Source organism: Lithobates pipiens, unplaced genomic scaffold (assembly GCF_037356315.1).
Source record: "Lithobates pipiens isolate NorthernLeopardFrog02 unplaced genomic scaffold, aLitPip1_a1.2 Scaffold_27, whole genome shotgun sequence".
NCBI classification, from domain to species: domain Eukaryota; kingdom Metazoa; phylum Chordata; class Amphibia; order Anura; family Ranidae; genus Lithobates; species Lithobates pipiens.
In genome coordinates, this window is record NW_027507788.1 from 32,198,416 (window position 1) to 32,215,816 (window position 17,401).

Below are 17,401 nucleotides of genomic sequence, written 5' to 3' on the forward strand. Positions count from 1 at the left end.
TACACACGAGCGGAGTTTTCGAAGGGACCGGGTCCGGCGGAGTTCCGTCGGGAAAATTTGAAGCATGTTCCATATTCTAAAGTCCTTCGGACTTTGGCGAGTCAAAAGTCCGTTGCAGCCCACACACGATCGAATAGTCTGACGGACTCAGTCCGTCGGACTTTGGATGTTGAAAAGTCCGCTCGTGTGTACGCGGCATAAGTGGTTCCTGAGACCCAATTGGCCAGGGAATTCTAATGCCCCGTACACACGAGCGGACTTTTCAACATCCAAAGTCCGAAGGACCGAGTCCGTCAGACTATCCGATCGTGTGTGGGCTGCAACGGACTTTTGATTCGCCAAAGTCTGACGGACTTTAGAAATGAAGCATGCTTCAAATTTTCCCGAAGGAACTCCGCCGGACCCGGTCCCCTTCGAAAACTCCGCTCGTCTGTATGCTACTCCGACGGACTAAAACCGACGCTAGGGCAGCTATTGGCTACTGGCTATGAACTTCTTTATTCGAGTCCAGTCGTACGTCATCACGTTCGAATCCGTCGGAGTTTAGTGTGATTGTGTGTGGCCAAGTCCGTTCGGCCGAAAAGTCTGTCAGAACTCCGTCGGAATTCCAGCAGAACTCCGACGGAACTCCTTTGGAAGTCTGTCGGACTTAAGTCCGCTCGTGTGTACGGGGCATTAGACTCCCTGGCCAATCGGGTCTCAGGACCCGTTTCCTTATTGGCTAGGAGGAGAAGCAGGATGACATTAGCGAACAATAAATTGGCAAATGTCACACAACTGGGGGAGCTCAGGGCGCAGTGCCAGTGCATTTTTTTTGTCTGCATCAAAAACGCATGGAAAGTATGTTATATGGTTTTCAATGGCATTCCCGCATGTCAGTCCCGATTTCGGAGACATCTATGCGTGCTTCTGCCGGGAAATCGCATCCCGAAATCGCCAAAAGTAATACAGAAACCACTATTGGAAATCGCTGCGGCGCCACAAATGTGGCGTCATACCGATTAGGATGGTGGCATTGCTGGCAATTGCCGCCGATTTAGCATGCGATTTGACATGTCAAATCGCATGCTGAATCGCACCAAAAATAGGACATTTTGTAAAAAAACAAAGGGGGATCGAAAACGCAGCAGAATGCATGAGAAACGCACCTGGAGCACATCCAGACTGCGATTTTGTGGTGCGATCCCGCCCCCCCCCCCCCCCCCCCCCCATGTTGCGGTGTGCAGCGCTATTTATTCTATAAGCAGAGAGTTTAATAACAATTGATCTTTCCCACCTGAAGTCCTCCTATAACTCCTCCCACTTTGTATACATTGTTTACAAACAATCCAATTTGCTCCTTTCCTCTTTTCCTGCCGGTCTATAAACATTCTCCAAACAAGTAGCTCTTTTTTTTTTTTCTCACTTGTTCCCGTGCCGCCTCCTCCCCGCCCACCCCCTGCAGACATCAGCTAAACAAATAAAAACAAAGTTATAGCGAAGGCTGATGGCATCAGAGGAGCGATAAGAGGAGAGGAGAAATAAAATGCGGAGCCAGCAGTAAAGGTTTATAGAGAAAAGTCACCGGGTGGGAAGGACCTTCAAGGGAAATGCAACACGTGGAAAGGCTAGAAGAAAAACAGCAGAGTTTGGGAAAGTTGCAAGAATAAAAAAAAAAAAGGCAAAAAAAAAGTTTTGGAAGAGAAATTTGGAAAGAAGGTAAGCGGCAGGTGACGGGCGGCAGAGGGGGACGCAGGAGTCCCACCACCTCCTCCCTTGTTGCCAGAACACAGGAAGACGTGGTTTCCTTTGCTGTCTCTGGTAGCCGGACTTGGGCCGGGGCTCTGGAGACGCTGCCAAAGGAGCACATGGGAAGGAGCGGCTGGCCCCTGTTTACAACATGCCTTCCTGCATCCCGAGGGAAATCGGCCCGCAGCAACATGCACAGCAAGGAGCTCACCGACATCTCCATCCTCAACTCGCAGCCCAAAGTGGACATCCTGTGGGAGCCCCCCTCCGAGAACCTGAGGAAGCTGAAGGAGAGGAAGGTGCTGGTGGAGCAGAAGAAGAGGCTCTCCGCCTGGATCCTGATGTTGGCTCTGCTCGGCATCATCTTGATGGTCATACACACCGAACTGATCCCAGCCGCCCTCTGCGAGGTAAGTGGGATGCCAACCGCGGTGTCCCCTTTTATGGGACTTTATTCTTGCTTTGCACCTGTGACCATCTGGAAGCAAACTTGTCCGTGCGGCTGAGGGATGGGGCTGTGCAAGGCAGCAAAGCTTTCCGCATTCCACCCTAACCTGATTTAATGTGTCAATCCACCCCAGTGTGGTATTTCACTATAGATGCTGGAGGGTTCAACCTCATCACAGTTTCTTCTATGGGAACTTATGTGACAGTTTCCTCTATGGGACGTTATGTGACAGTTTCTTCTATAGGACATTATGTGACAGTTTCTTCTATAAGACCTTATGTGACAGTTTCCTCTATGGCACATTATGTGACAGTTTCTTCTATAGGACATTATGTGACAGTTTCTTCTACGGGACCTTTTGTGACAGTTTCTTCTATGGGACGTTATGTGACAGTTTCTTCTACGGGATTTTATGTGACAGTTTCCTCTATGAGACCTTATGTGACAGTTACTTCTATGGGACATTATGTGACAGTTTCTTCTACAGGACACTATTTGACAGTTTCTTCTATTGTACATTATGTGACAGTGTCTTCTATGGGACATTATGTGACAGTTTCTTCTACAGGACATTATTTGACAGATTCTTCTATGGGATGTTATGTCACAGTTTCTTCTACAGGACATTATGGGGCAGTTTCTTCTACGGGGACGTTATGTGACAGTTTCTTCTATAGAACGTTATGTGACAGTTTCTTCTAGGGGACATTATGTGACAGTTTCTTCTATAGAACGTTATGTGACAGTTTCTTCTATAGAACGTTATGTGACAGTTTCTTCTAGGCGACATTATGTGACAGTTTCTTCTAGGCGACATTATGTGACAGTTTCTTCTATAGAACGTTTTGGGACAGTTTCTTCTAGGCGACATTATGTGACAGTTTCTTCTATAGAACGTTTTGGGACAGTTTCTTCTATGGCACATTATGTGACAGTTTCTTCTATGGGACGTTATGATAGTTTCTTCTATGGGACATTATGTGACAGTTTCTTCTGCTCAGTTCCTGGGGTCTACTCGTCTGCTGTGCCCCCTATGTGGGGCACCCACCATCCCTCTTGGATTTTTGATTTATTTTATATTATGGAGAATGTAACCAAAGGAGCTGGAGCACACAAAGGTGGGCAGGAACATCCGACCCCCCCCCCCCCCCCCCAGGTGGACAGAGACAAAGTCAGGAATTAGGACAGGGTGGGATCTAATAGTTAGGCACTATTCACACCGGAGTTTAGCCATGTTGCAAATCCAAGAGGCAAGAATCTACTGATAGGGCTGACAGCTGCATACCGAAAGCTGCCACTGCCGAGCCTGTACGTTGGAATGATAGGTGGTCACAGGTGATGCTGGTCTTCGAACAAGTGCGAATAGTTGTGGCCACTGACAGCCTGTCATTACAGTATACGGGCTCCATAGCCGCAGGTGTCTGCATGCAGCTGTCAATCCCAGATGCAGGAATCAGTAGACATTTGCAGCGCTCATCCGCTGTGGGGGTCTTCTCCCCCCACCCTGAGCCCACTATGAGGGGTCCTCATCATCCCCACTTGATTTTGTATTTGTTTTATACTTGTAAAGAATATACCCGGAACCCGAAGGAGCAGGAACACACAAGGTGGAGAAGGACCAAGTCCGGAACTGTGGCTTGGGGGTTCTCATGGTTGAAGTGTCCTGACTCAGCCCTCCAGACTCCACCTATAACTAAAATATCACGTTTGTGTGGATTGGCCCTTTAAAGCTCAACCACACATGAGGTTTTCATTGCGGGATATTTAACCCCTCGCTGGCAGCTGTGCTAGTGAAAGATCATCTGCTGCAGATGAAGCAAATGAAGGGTTGATTGCATGCTGTTGGTTAATAAGAAAGTTTGCTTGTACTTTAGCTTTGGAACCAAATGCAGATCCACATGACTAGTAACATCTTTCTGCTCTTTGGGGCTAAGTTACACAGGTGATTTTAATCTCTTGCTGCTAAAAGATTTAACCACTTACTGGCAGTCATCCAGTCCACAGCAGCCATTCTCAAGCAGGGTTCAATGGAAGCCTAGGTTCCTCTAAAGCCCCGTACACACGAGCGGACTTTTCAACATCCAAAGTCCGACGGACTGATTCCGTCAGACTATTCGATCGTGTGTGGGCTGCAACGGACTTTTGACTCGCCAAAGTCTGAAGGACTTTAGAATATGGAACATGCTTCAAATTTTTCCGAAGGAACTCCGCCGGACCCGGTCCCTTCGAAAAATTCGCTCGTGTGTATGCTATTCCGACGGACTAAAACCGACGCTAGGGCAGCTATTGGCTACTGGCTATGAACTTCCTTATTCGAATGCAGTCGTACGTCATCATGTTCGAATCCGTCGGAGTTTAGTGTGATTGTGTGTGGCCAAGTCCGCTCAGCCGAAAAGTCCGTCAGAACTCTGTCGGAACTCCGGCAGAACTCCGGCAGAACTCCTTCGGAAGTCTGTCGGACATAAGTCCTCTCGTGTGTACGGGGCTTAATAGTATCTAGGGGTTCTTGAGCTGTGACTAATGAACCTCCCATTTGATGGTGTCTGGATAGTTCCAGGTCCAACACCACTTGGTAGATCCAACTTCATGACACCAGTAATCTTTTTAGGTGTATGTAAGGGTGGCATTCTTCTTCCCGACTACCACTGTAAGAAGTTTTCTTCCTACTGATGATCACCAATGTAAGATGTACGTTCCTCCTACTGGCCATCAATATGGGGGGGGGGCAGGGGGATTCTTCCGACTGACCGCCAATGTAGGGGAGGCATTCTTCACACTGACCAACAATGTAAGGGAGGCATTCTTTCCTCTGATCATCAATGTAAAGGGGAGATTCTTCCTAATGGCCACCAGTGTAAGCGGGTCATGTTTCCTACTAGCCCCCAATGTAAGGGGGACATTTTTCCTACTGACAATCATTGTAATGGGGGCTATCTGCCTGCTGACCACCAATGTAAGCGGGCATTCTTTCTTGTGATCATCAATGTAATGGCCATTCTTCCTACTGACCCCTAATGCAAGGGCCCACTTCCTACTGACCCTAATGTAAGAGGGGCACACTTTCTTCTGATCATCAATGTAATGTCCATTCTTCCTACTGATCCCTAATGTAAGGGGGTCACACATCCTACTGACCCCTTATGTAAGGGGGCACACATCCTACTGACCCCTAATGTAAGGGGGCACACTTTCTACTGACCCCTAATGTAAGGGGGCACACTTTCTACTGACCCCTAATGTAAGGGGGCACACTTTCTACTGACCCCTAATATAAGGGGGGCACACTTCCTACTGACCCTAATGCAAGGGCACACTTCCTACTGACCCTAATGCAAGGGCACACTTCCTACTGACCCTAATGTAAGAGGGGCACACTTTCTTCTGATTACATTCTTCCTACTGACAATCATTGTAATGGGGGCTTTTTGCCTGCTGACCACCAATGTAAGCGGCATTCTTTCTTCTGATAGTCAAGGTAATGGCCATTCTTCTTACCAACCCCTAATGTAAGGGGATCACACGTCCTACCGACCCCTAATATAAGGGGGGCACACTTTCTACTGACCCCCAATGTAAGGGGGGGCAACACTTCCTACTGACCCTGATGTAAGGAGGGCACACTTCCTACTGACCCTGATGTAAGGGGGGGCAAACTTCCTACTGACCCAGATGTAAGGGGGGCACACTTCCTACTGACCCTGATGTAAAGAGGGCACAATTCCTACTGACCCTGATGTAAGGGGGGGCACACTTCCTACTGACCCTTATGTAAGGGGGGCACACTTCCTACTAACCATCAATGTAAGGGGGGCACACTTCCTACTGACCCTTATGTAAGGGGGGCACACTTCCTACTAACCATCAATGTAAGGGGGGCACACTTCCTACTAACCATCAATGTAAGGGAGACATTGTTCCTGCTGACCGTCGATCTCATCGGCCCTAAAATTTAATCTAGAGGTTATATTAGAATGCAATCCCAGAATTATTAAACAGGTTTCATTACAATAGGTACAGTTTTTTTCCTAAAAAAAAAAAATCACATTCACAATTTTGTTCAAGAAAAAATTTCCAATCTTCTCCTTCAAATGTTCTCATCACTACAGTTGAAAAGGAACATTGACTTGACCCCACTAAAATTAGAAAAAAGTATGAACTCAAAATGAGAAATTTCCAATGGAATTTTATTGGTGTATGGCCAGCTTACCTATTACTACAATCTATACCATGACCTTCATACATGAGTACCTAGAGACATAGCAGCCCAGTTGTGCTACTAATATCACCAGGGGTTAAATGCTAGGAGCAGTAATTTGTTTCTAAACCAATTGCCCCATATAGAGTGAGCTGTACAAGAAGCTTACAGTAGGATTCTGTAGCTGTTAGGAATGAGGAACTCAAAAAAGACCCTTCTATTGCATTCAGCCTCCTTCCTTCAAATTCTTCTTTTTTCACTGACTTCTGGTTGGAGGGTGACTATGTTTGTCCTCCATGGTCCCACTGTATGTAAGATCATACGGTAGCTATTCTCTCTTGCTTGCTCCTGAGATAGACTAGAGACTGTGGATTATGGACTACGAGACGTGTGGTGTGCATAGAGCAGAGCACATGACTGCAACCTTCACCGAGAGGTTTAGGAGCCCACAGAAGATGTTACAAGGAGGTAGAAAAACACATTAACCACTTCAGCCTCGGAAGGATTTACCCCCTTAATGACCAGGCCATTTTTGCGATACGTTGCACCCAAACAAAATTGACGTCCTTTTTTCCCCACAAATAGAGCTTTCTTTTGGTGGTATTTGATCACCTCTGCGTTTTTTATTTTGCGCTATAACTAAAAAAAGAGCATAAATTTTGGGGGGAAAAAAATTTTTTTTTTACTTTTTGCTATAATACATTTCCAATAAAAAAATGTAAAAAAACAAAAACAAATTTTTTCATCAGTTTAGGTCAATATATATTCTTCTACATATTTTTGGTAAAAAAAGACTGGTTTGCGCAAAAGCTATAACATCTACAAAATAGGGAATAGATTTATGGCATTTTTTTTTTTTTTTATACTAGTAATGGTGGGGATCCGAGATTTTTAGGGGGGCTGCGACATTGTGGCGGACAGATCGGAAACTTTTGACACTTTTTTGGGACCAGTGACATTAGTACAGTGATCAGAGCTAAAAATATGCACTGATCAACTCCTAGATTGTAAGCTCTAAGGAGCAAGGTTCTCTGATTCCTCTTGTATTGAATTGTATTAGACAAGTGCATTCGTTTTCATCCAAATTAATTTTCGTCTGAATTTCGGGTATTTTTGTTATCGTAAAAACTGAAAGATCCAACATAAACAAATGCTTTATTTTCGTTTTCATTGCGACAACAGTTCGATATAGATAATAGATTCGACATGATGCTGACAATAGCGATCTGTGACCATCTAACCCGTGGTCGAATGTGCCTAACCTTAGCTCTATTAGTTCAAGATTATTCGACATAGAGAGAAAATATTCGACATAGAGAGAAAATATTCGACAGAGAGAAAATATTTGACATAGAGAGTAAATATTCGACATTATAGAGACAATAGCAAAAATGGTTGAATGTGCCTAACCTAACTCTATTAGTCCAAGATTATTCGACATAGAGAGAAAAGATTCGACACAGAGAGAAAAGATTCGACACAGAGAGAAAAGATTCGACATAGAGAGAAAAGATTCGACATAGAGAGAAAATATTTGACATAGAGAGAAAATATTCGACATTATAGAGACAATAGCAAAAAAGGTTAAATGTGCCTAACCTAACTCTATTAGTCCAAGATTATTCGACATAGAGAGAAAAGATTCGACATGAAGATTCGACGAAGCAGTCGCCATGAATGGACATTTATGATCAAATGCTCTGCCCAAAGGCTATAGAAGAATTCTAATGTCAGTTGACTAGTAATAATAATTAATAAATATAATTATTACTAGTGTCATACGACATTAGAATTCTACTATAGCTTGTAGGCGGAACATTCGACCGGAAATGTACGATAATCTTCTTAGAACATTCGACAGACACCATAAGCCTTCAATGACAGCTTCGACCTTAATTATTTTGGATTTTTTTCATGCATGCATTTTTCAAATGCATTTTTTAACGAAACAAAATAAATGAAAACGAATTTCAGGAGTAACTAAATACATTTTTCGGACAAAAGCGAAATTTCCGAAACAAAATATTTTACTGTGCACATGCCTAAATTGTATTTTAACGGTACTGTTTGCCCTCATGTTGTAAAGTGCTGTGCAAACTGTTGGCACTATATAAATCATAATAAATAATGTACAAATGACACTGGCAGGGAAAGGGTTATCAAGGAGTTAATCGTGTCCTAGGAAGGTGTTCCTAACTGTGGGGGGGGGGGGGGGGGGACTGACTAGGAGTACAGAGAGATCGCTGTTGCTAATCACTAGGAACAGACAATTACACTGTATTCTCCTGACAGAACGGGGATCTGCTTTGTTTACAGCCTCTCTGAGATACGATTGCAGGTGGCTGGTGGGCACTGTGGCCCCCGAACCCACGCGTTGGTTCCCCCCTGCTGTGCAGCAGGTGTGCTTCCGCAGTGTCTCATGCACAAAACGATGTACGGGTACAGCGTTTTGTGCTATAATGCTGCCCTCCCACAGAATATATGCGGTGGGCGGTCCTTAAGTGGTTAAAAAACTATTTCAGGAAAAATAGACTGCGGGCCATTAAATAGTGAATGTGTATGGATTGTTTTTGGAGAATAACAATATTGTTTAGTGTGACTTTCATTTCATCATCTCCATTGACGCCAATGCATTTAGCCCAAATGTTGACATTTTTCTGAATGTCTTACTTCCCTCACAAATTCTGGGGAAATTAAAACTCAAATTTGCTCATCCATAGCAATCAACTGCAGAAGATTGAAGCACTATGCTAGGGATATGCAATTAGCGGACCTCCAGCTGTTGCAAAACTACAAGTCCCATCATCCCTCTGCCTCTGGGTGTCATGATTGTGGCTGTCAAAGTCTTGCTATGCCTCATGGGACTTGTAGTTCTACAACAGCTGGAGGTCCGCTAATTGCATATCCCTATGCAATTAGACAAAACATTGCTACTACTTTCTACTTGTATAGTAAAATTACTACTGGCCAATCGGCAAGTGGTAAATTGATATACTAAAGATCTCCTGTGTGACCAGGGGCGGCCTATCCATTGTGGGCGCACGGGCGCCGCCTCCCTCCCCATCCATGCGCCCAGGCCCCTTTCAGGAAACAGGCGTATAAATTCCTATGGCAGGGTGCAGTGTTTTTCGAAGCACCTGATTAGAGCCAGGGGCTCTATTAGCTGTCAAAATAGGGCAGAGCATTGCATCTGGAGCCCACCCAGCTGTATTGCAACAGCAAATAAATATTCACTGTTGCAACACTGATCCTCCTCTCAGCCAATCGGGTAGGGAGTCTGATACCATCACCCGAATGGCTGAAAGGACAGGCGATCCTATTGGACGACTAGGAGGAGGGGAGGAGATGCATGACAGAAGCAAGGAGGAGAAGACACCGAGGCCGCTGCCTGATGCCTGCCGCAGCCTGATGTCCCGATCCCCATCGCTACCCGATGTGCCACGCCGATGCCTGATCCCCGCTGCTGCCCGATGTGCCCACCGCTGCTTGATTCTCCCATCGATGCCAGATGCCTGCCACTGCCCAATGTGCTTGCCGATGCCCGATGTGCCCATTGATTCCCAATCCCCGCCGCTGCCTGATCCCCGCTGCGGGGGGTTTGAGGTGCCACAGGAGGGTGGCTGCCACCCCCCCAACAAAAAAACACCCGCCATTGTGTGTGTAAAAGTAGTCCCATGAGGTGACAAGCAGTAAATTCTCAGAGTAGCAAGAGATTAAAATCACTAGTAGGTAATCCAGTTTACCCTAAGGAAACTGCAGAAAAAGAGAAGAAGAAGGGGGCGCCTCTGGGTGTAGATTTTTAAAAGGCAATTTATTCACAGGTAAAACAAACAGATGATGCACTCACATTTTCCAAGGCATAAAAAGGCATGTAGAATACAAGGGGGGCAGTTTTTTCATCTGATTCGTCCGTCACATAGGATCCGGTCCGCGGGTGTCATGTTGTCCTCTCCTGGCGTTACCACGAGTTTGTTGTTAAAAAATGCCGGCTTGGTGGACGCAGAGGATGTGTTTCCAAAGCGAGGCTTGGTTAGCGGTGACACGCGGGTCGCGGGGTTGTGACGTCACGGCGGGCGACGCGTTTCCTGAGCGTTCGGGTCGAGGTGGAGAGACGACCGCGCTCTTTCATCTGGCCTGATGAAAGAGCGCGGTCGTCTCTCCACCTCGACCCGAGCGCTCAGGAAACGCGTCGCCCGCCGTGACGTCACAACCCCGCGACCCGCGTGTCACCGCTAACCAAGCCTCGCTTTGGAAACACATCCTCTGCGTCCACCAAGCCGGCATTTTTTAACAACAAACTCGTGGTAACGCCAGGAGAGGACAACATGACACCCGCGGACCGGATCCTATGTGACGGACGAATCAGATGAAAAAACCGCCCCCCCTTGTATTCTACATGCCTTTTTATGCCTTGGAAAATGTGAGTGCATCATCTGTTTGTTTCACCTGTGAATAAATTGCCTTTTAAAAATCTACACCCAGAGGCGCCCCCTTCTTCTTCTCTTTTTCTGCAACAGTCTAGGAGCCTGGTTTCAGCTCCCTGTGGTGGCAGCCCTACATTCCAAAGACCCACTCAAAGAACGAAAGACACTTTCACGGGACTTGAGAACTAAAAGTTCTCATTCATATCATCGTCCAATATAACTTTATACAGACAGCCCTCTGGAGTATATTATTTTCTGATCTTTTGCGCCTCTACTTGTCGTGTACCCTAAGGAAACTGGCTACGGTTTACAAGAAATGACTTGCAGGAAAGTGTAGCTAAAAAATGTAACATTTAAAAAGTAAAGGGCAACTTCCAGCTCAGTGATTGTAGATGAGATAAAGATGAGATAAGGACACGTGGAATGCAACGTTTTTGGAAGTCTATTTTTCCTACCCACCTCTGTGACAGGAGGACAGCAGTCAATGGAGATGCAGCTCAAAAGAGGGAATATTTTATATTTTTATGTATAGATTTTGTTTGGTTCATCCGGCAGGATAGCTGAAAGAACTCTAATGGGTTCCTCCATCCACGATATACAGCCTGGATGGACCAATCCCCCCTAATGGGGCTATTGTATTCTGTATTTTGTCAGAATAGCCAACCAGTGTTTGCATCTGATTTGGATGCAGATTCTGTTCGGCCGTCAGTTTTCTGATAGGCTACTTCAACAAAAGCTCAAACCCATGGCTCTGCCCCATCCCTGCTTTCATCCCACATGCATGATCCAAGTGCTGGCTATCACAGCCCGTCTCCACTCTTAGTCAAAAAGTATAAAAAATATAAGCTGCACTCCAAAACTTAGCTCTTCTTTCTGTATGTCATTTGTTAAAAAATAAAATGAAACTGCATACATTGATGTTTCCACCCGAAACCTACTTACATAGTTAGCAAGGTTGAATAAAGACACCAGTCCATCCAGTTAAACCTGAGTGAGTGTCTACAATTGTCCCTATCCCTGTACATTGCACTCTCACATCGGTCCCTACCCACAATCCAAGGTCCCCATTCATATACTAGGGGCCAATTTTGGACAGAAGCCAATTAACCTACCTGCATGTATTTGGAGTGTGGGAGGAAACCGGAGTACCCAGAGGAAACCCATGCAGGCACAGGGAGAACATGCAAACTCCGGGCAGGTAGTGTCATGGTTGGGATTGAAACCAGTGACCCTTTTTTACTGCTAGGCAAGAGTGCTAACCACTACACCACTGTGCCGCCCAACACCACTGTGCCGACCTTAACGCGTTTCACCACTGGTGACTTGCTCACAAGAACAGGGGCTTCCCCTATCCTTGTGAACAAGCCAGCAATGGTGAAGTGTGTCAAGCAAGGTGGTTTCTTGTGGAGAAGGTTTCATTGATGTCTCCTGCACAAACCACCTTCCTTGACACGTTTCACCACTGGTGGCTTGCTCACAGGATAGGGGCTTCTTCTATCCCTGTGAGCAAGCCAGCAGTAGGGAAGTGAGTCAAGGAAGGTAGTTTTGGGTGGAAACATCAATGTATGCAGTTTCATTGATGTCCCCAGTCGAAGCCACCTCCCTTGACGTGCTTCACCACTGCTGGCCTGCTCAAAAGGATAGGGGAAGCCCCTATCCTGCGAGCAAGCCAGCCAGGGCCGTCTTTAATATTGATTGGACCCTGGGCAAATCATTTCTTGGGGGCCCCCCGATGCAGTTTTCACTCTCCACCAGTTTTGAGACATACAATAATTAGCAGTTAGACTCAAAATCAGTTTACTGAATCAGATCAGGCAGCTATTGTGATTGGTTGCCAGAGGTCAGTGTATCATTACCGCTCACTGACTGGTTGCTAGAGGTTACAGCACACATTACGGCTCACTAATTAGTTGCTAGAGGTTACAGCACATGATTTCTGCTTGTTGATTGGTTGCTAGAGATTACTGTGGATATGACCTCAGGGGGGCATGATATACATATCAATGCCGCCAGCTGCTCCTATTTACATATGAATTCCGGTAATACGTGTAAACACAGGGTCTGCAGGTGAGTCATCTGTACACAACAATAGGGCAGAGCTTGGCAGCATTAGTAGCAGCATTTCACACTGAGATATTGGGACACAGCACAGGACTAAAAGCTCAAGGGACAAGGGAATATAAACCAGGATAGTTGGCAAGTATGAGGTAGCTGCTTTGGGCCCCACAACGACAGGGCCCAGGGCAGCTGCCCCTTTTTCCCTGCCTTAAAAATGGCCCTGAAGGCAGCAGTTGTGAATTGAGTCAATGAAGGTGGTTTTGGATGGAGACATTAATTCAGTGATTCTCAACCAGGGTTCCTCCAAAGGTTGCTAGGGGTTCCTTCAGCATTGGGCAATTTCTGCCTCTCAGATAAGTTCCCACCGACACCATTGATCTTTTTAGCTATCTGTAAGGAGGTAATTCCTCCCAATTACCACAAGTGTAAGGACCATTCTTCCCACTGACCATCACACTAACGTATCATGAGTTGTAGATTTCTAATTTTTAGCAGGGGTTCCCCAAAACCGGAGAACTATTTCAAGGGTTCCTCTGTGTTGAAAAGGTTGAGTAAGGCTGCATTAATGTATGCAGTTTTATTGATGTCTCCACCCAAGACCACCTTCCTTGATGTGCTTCACCACTGCTGGCTTGCTCACTAGGATAGGGGCTCCCTCTATCCTTGTGAGCAAGCCAGCAGTGGTTAAATGTGTCAAGGAAGGTGATTTTGGGTGGAGACATCAATTTATGCCATTTCTTTATTTTTTCAACTAATTAAATACAGAAAGAATAGCTTAGTTTTGGAGTGTGACTTATTTTTTATACTGTCAACAAAGGTTCTTTGAACAATTGACCTTCATCGGCACTTGGCTGTCCGACAGGCCCATGCGCTGCTCGAATTTTGGCCAAGCCAGCATTAATTGGCCAAAAATCAAGAGCTGTTTTACCAAATTTCACAGCCCATTTAAAGTTTCAGTATGCTGCAATGACCCTAATGCCGCGTACACACGACCGGACTTTTCGACAGCAAAGGTCCGACAGAACGAATCTGTCGGACAATTCGATCGTGTGTGAGCTACATCGGACCTTTGTTGTCCAAAAATCTGACGGAACTTGTTTCAAATTTTCAGCCGGAACTCCGCCGGACCCAGTTCCTATCGAGAAATCCTTTGTGTGTATGCTAGTCCGACGTCTGAAACCGACGCTAGGGCAGCTATTGGCTACTGGCTATGAACTTCCTTATTCTAGCCCAGTCGTATGTCATCACGTTCAAATCCGTCAGTCTTTGGTGTGATTGTGTGCGGCCAAGTCCGTTCATTTGGAAAGTCCGTCGGAACTCCACCGAAAGTGCGTCGGGAAGACCGTCAGACCTAGTCCGTTGAAGAGTCCGGTCGTGTGTATGCGGCATTAGGCTTGATTCACATCTGTGCATGTTGCTTTTGAGCATTTCTGCAGTGCTTTTTGCTGTGCTGTCTGCATTTTTGTAAGCGCGTTTTTTTATTTTGCCGCAATTTGCATTTTGACATTTATGTGTGGGTTTTTTTTGTTTTGTTTTTTTACATTCACTGTATATAGATGGTTGCTAAGGAACAGGTCGGGAAGCTGGCCGCCACGTCCTTAACAACCAATGAGTCATCAGCTGTCAGCTGACTGCCCCGCTGACAGCTGAAAGTAAAAAATAAATTGCCGGCTAAAAAAATTCCCAAAGATAACCCCCTCCCCAAAAGACCATACCAGGCGGCTCAGGGAGGAAATGGCACCAGGAGAGATGGTGGCGGGAGAACACGGCTCGGGAGAAGACTGCTCAGATTTTTTTTCATAAAGGACTTTTTTTTTTTTTTGGTTTTTACATTTCACTGCTTTTTTGGTGAATGGGTAGGGATACAATGTACCCAATACACATCTGCGGTCCCCTTGTTAAAGGGGGCTTCCAGATTCTGACAACCACCAGCCAGGGTTGTTGGGAAGAGGCCTTTGTCCCCATCAACATGTTGAAGGCATGGGGCCTGGTTCAGGAGGGGGTGCTCGCTCGCCCCAGGGGTGGACTGACAACTCATGGGGCCCCTGGGAAATAGGAGATTATGGGGCCACACAGTATACAATCACACAGTATACACATACATGTACTCACAGTATACACAGACATGTTTCTATTATCTGAGAAGGTAATGGAGAGGTGGGGCAGCTATAATCTCAGGATTTTTAGACCAAAAGGATGTCAGTAAGGGACATTTCAGAGACAGATGTAAAAAAATAACACAGATTTTTACATACTGTCATTGGTTTTACTGAGGCTGGCAACCCTGATGGGGCCGCCTTGTGACCTGGGGCCCTCGGGCAGTGCCTGAGTGGCCAATGGTCAGTCTGCTCCTGGCTCGCCCCCTCCCGTTCCTGACCTACTAAGTTGCATGCTCAGATAAGGGTCCTGTATAGATTTTGGGGGGACCCACACCTTTTTTTTTGGTGTGGGGGTGTCCCCTCCTAATCCATACCAGACCGAAGGACCCCACACTGGTTTTTTTGTGATTTTTTTTTTTTGTAGCCACCAATTATTTTTTTACATTCAGCTGTCAGCAGGGAATATCAGATGATTATTGAAACATTTTGAGATGAGATTTAAACCCCAACTGAGCGACCTTTAATTTGCTAAAGCACTATGTACCAAAAACAATTAACATTTTTAAAATAAAATGCTAGTGTTCACCTTACTTCATCATTTGTTGCATCTCAGTGCTGCTGATCTCATTGCAGCCTCTTTGCAGCCACTTCTTGTCTACATGCACTCCAGAGATGGCCGCATGGCATTTCTCAGGGCGGCTTTACTGTTGGTGACAACAGTGGACCAAGCCTGCATAACATGCATTTGAATGGACACATGTAGTCTCCAATGAAAGCCCAATGACAGAGTGACTACAAAGGAGCACAAAAGGGAGACAGGGACATTGCATTGTCACCCTGTAACAGGGCCTACATGCCAGGATCACCAGGAATTCTTTTAATCAGGGGCAAAGATTTAAAAACATTGAAAATTACTTTGGAAACATCATTATCATGATATGATGTTGGTGATTCAATATACAGTGGGTATAGAAATGAATCACCCCCTTTAATGAAATGAAGACAGACACAGTTTTTGTTTTGTCTAGCTTTACTAGTGCAGCCAAGTGAAAGATATAACACCAACATTTCATTTAACAAAAAGTCAAAAATCAAAAGTAATCACCGAGTTGGAAAAAGGATCACCCCCTTATGTCAGTATTTTGTTGAACCACCCTTTGCTTTAATTACAGCCTTTAGTCTGTTGGGATATGTCTCTACTGATTTTGCACATCTAGACTTTGCAATAATTGCCCGCTCTTCTTTGCAGAACATTTCAAGTTCAGTTAAATTTGATGGTGATGTTTGTTGACTGCAATCTTCAAGTCATTCCACAGATTTTCAGTGGGGTTTAAGTCTGGGCTCTGACTAGGCCATGCAAGGACATTAACCTTATACTCCTTCAACCACTCTGTGGTAATTTTGCTGTGTGAAACCTTTTTCCCATTGACAACTTTTGTGGCAGAGGACAGCAGATTTTCAAGTGCTCCAGTCCCTGCTACAGAGAAACACCTCATATTAGGATATTGACACCTCCATATTTTACTGTAGGAATGATGTTATATGGATGGTGAGTTGTACTGGATTTCCACCAGACATATTGTTTGGTGTTAAGGCCAAGTCATTCAATATTAGCCTCATCTGACCACCGTAAATGCACAATGAAGATTCTGAGACCACATGGAAAAAGGTGTTATGGCCAGATGAGACTAGATTTGAATTATTTGGCCTTAACACCAAGCGATTTGTCAGTTTAGATAAGAGACAATAATTCTACCGTAGGTCTACAGTAGAAGACCTTGGATATTCAGTAAAAAACAAGGGACACTAAGTAGAAGACCAGGGATATACAGTTGAAGACCTGCGGTGCCCAGTAGAAGACCTGGTATATTCGGTAGAAGACCAGGGGCACTCAGTAGAAAACCTGGGGTAATCGGTAGAAGACTAGGGAGCTCAGGAGAACACTAGGGATGCTCAGTAGAAGTCCTTGGGTGCTCAGTAGAAGTCCTGGGACATCAAAAGACCTGTGTTACTTTGTGGAAGACTGGGGCACTCAGTGGAAGTTCCAGGGGCACTCAGTAGGAGATCTGAGGCACTTTGTAGAAGACCAGGGACACAGTAGAATACCTTGGGTACTCGCTAAAAGACAAGGGACACTATGTAGGAGACCGGGCATACACAGTAGAAGACATACGGCACCCAGTATAAGAACTGGTGTACTCTGTAAAAGACCAGAGGCACCCAGTAGAAGACCTTGTATATTCGGTAGAAGACCATTGGATCAGATTCTTCTTGGTGCCTAGTTGCTGATACCTATGGGCTCATAGCCTTAGACAAATGGTAATGCTAACAGGTAGAGCTGGATTGTTAGGCCAAAAATGTTTTGATAGTTTAGCTGGTCAGGGCCTCTAATCACTTTTTAAAATGCATCCTCGTTTTGACAATTATCTGACATTGTTTAGGTATAAGC

At 45.4% G+C, this 17,401-nt stretch overlaps 1 protein-coding gene across 1 annotated transcript in view; it reads left to right on the plus strand.

The window, feature by feature from the left end:
• Nucleotides 1-1,453: 1,453 nt before the first annotated feature.
• Nucleotides 1,454-17,401, plus strand: part of KCNN4 (potassium calcium-activated channel subfamily N member 4) — a 149,167-nt gene continuing 133,219 nt past the window's right edge. The window contains exon 1 of the mRNA XM_077456733.1: nucleotides 1,454-2,138. Coding sequence (XP_077312859.1) covers nucleotides 1,848-2,138 — 291 coding nt within the window. The 5' untranslated portion in view covers nucleotides 1,454-1,847. The remainder of the gene's footprint in view (nucleotides 2,139-17,401) is intronic.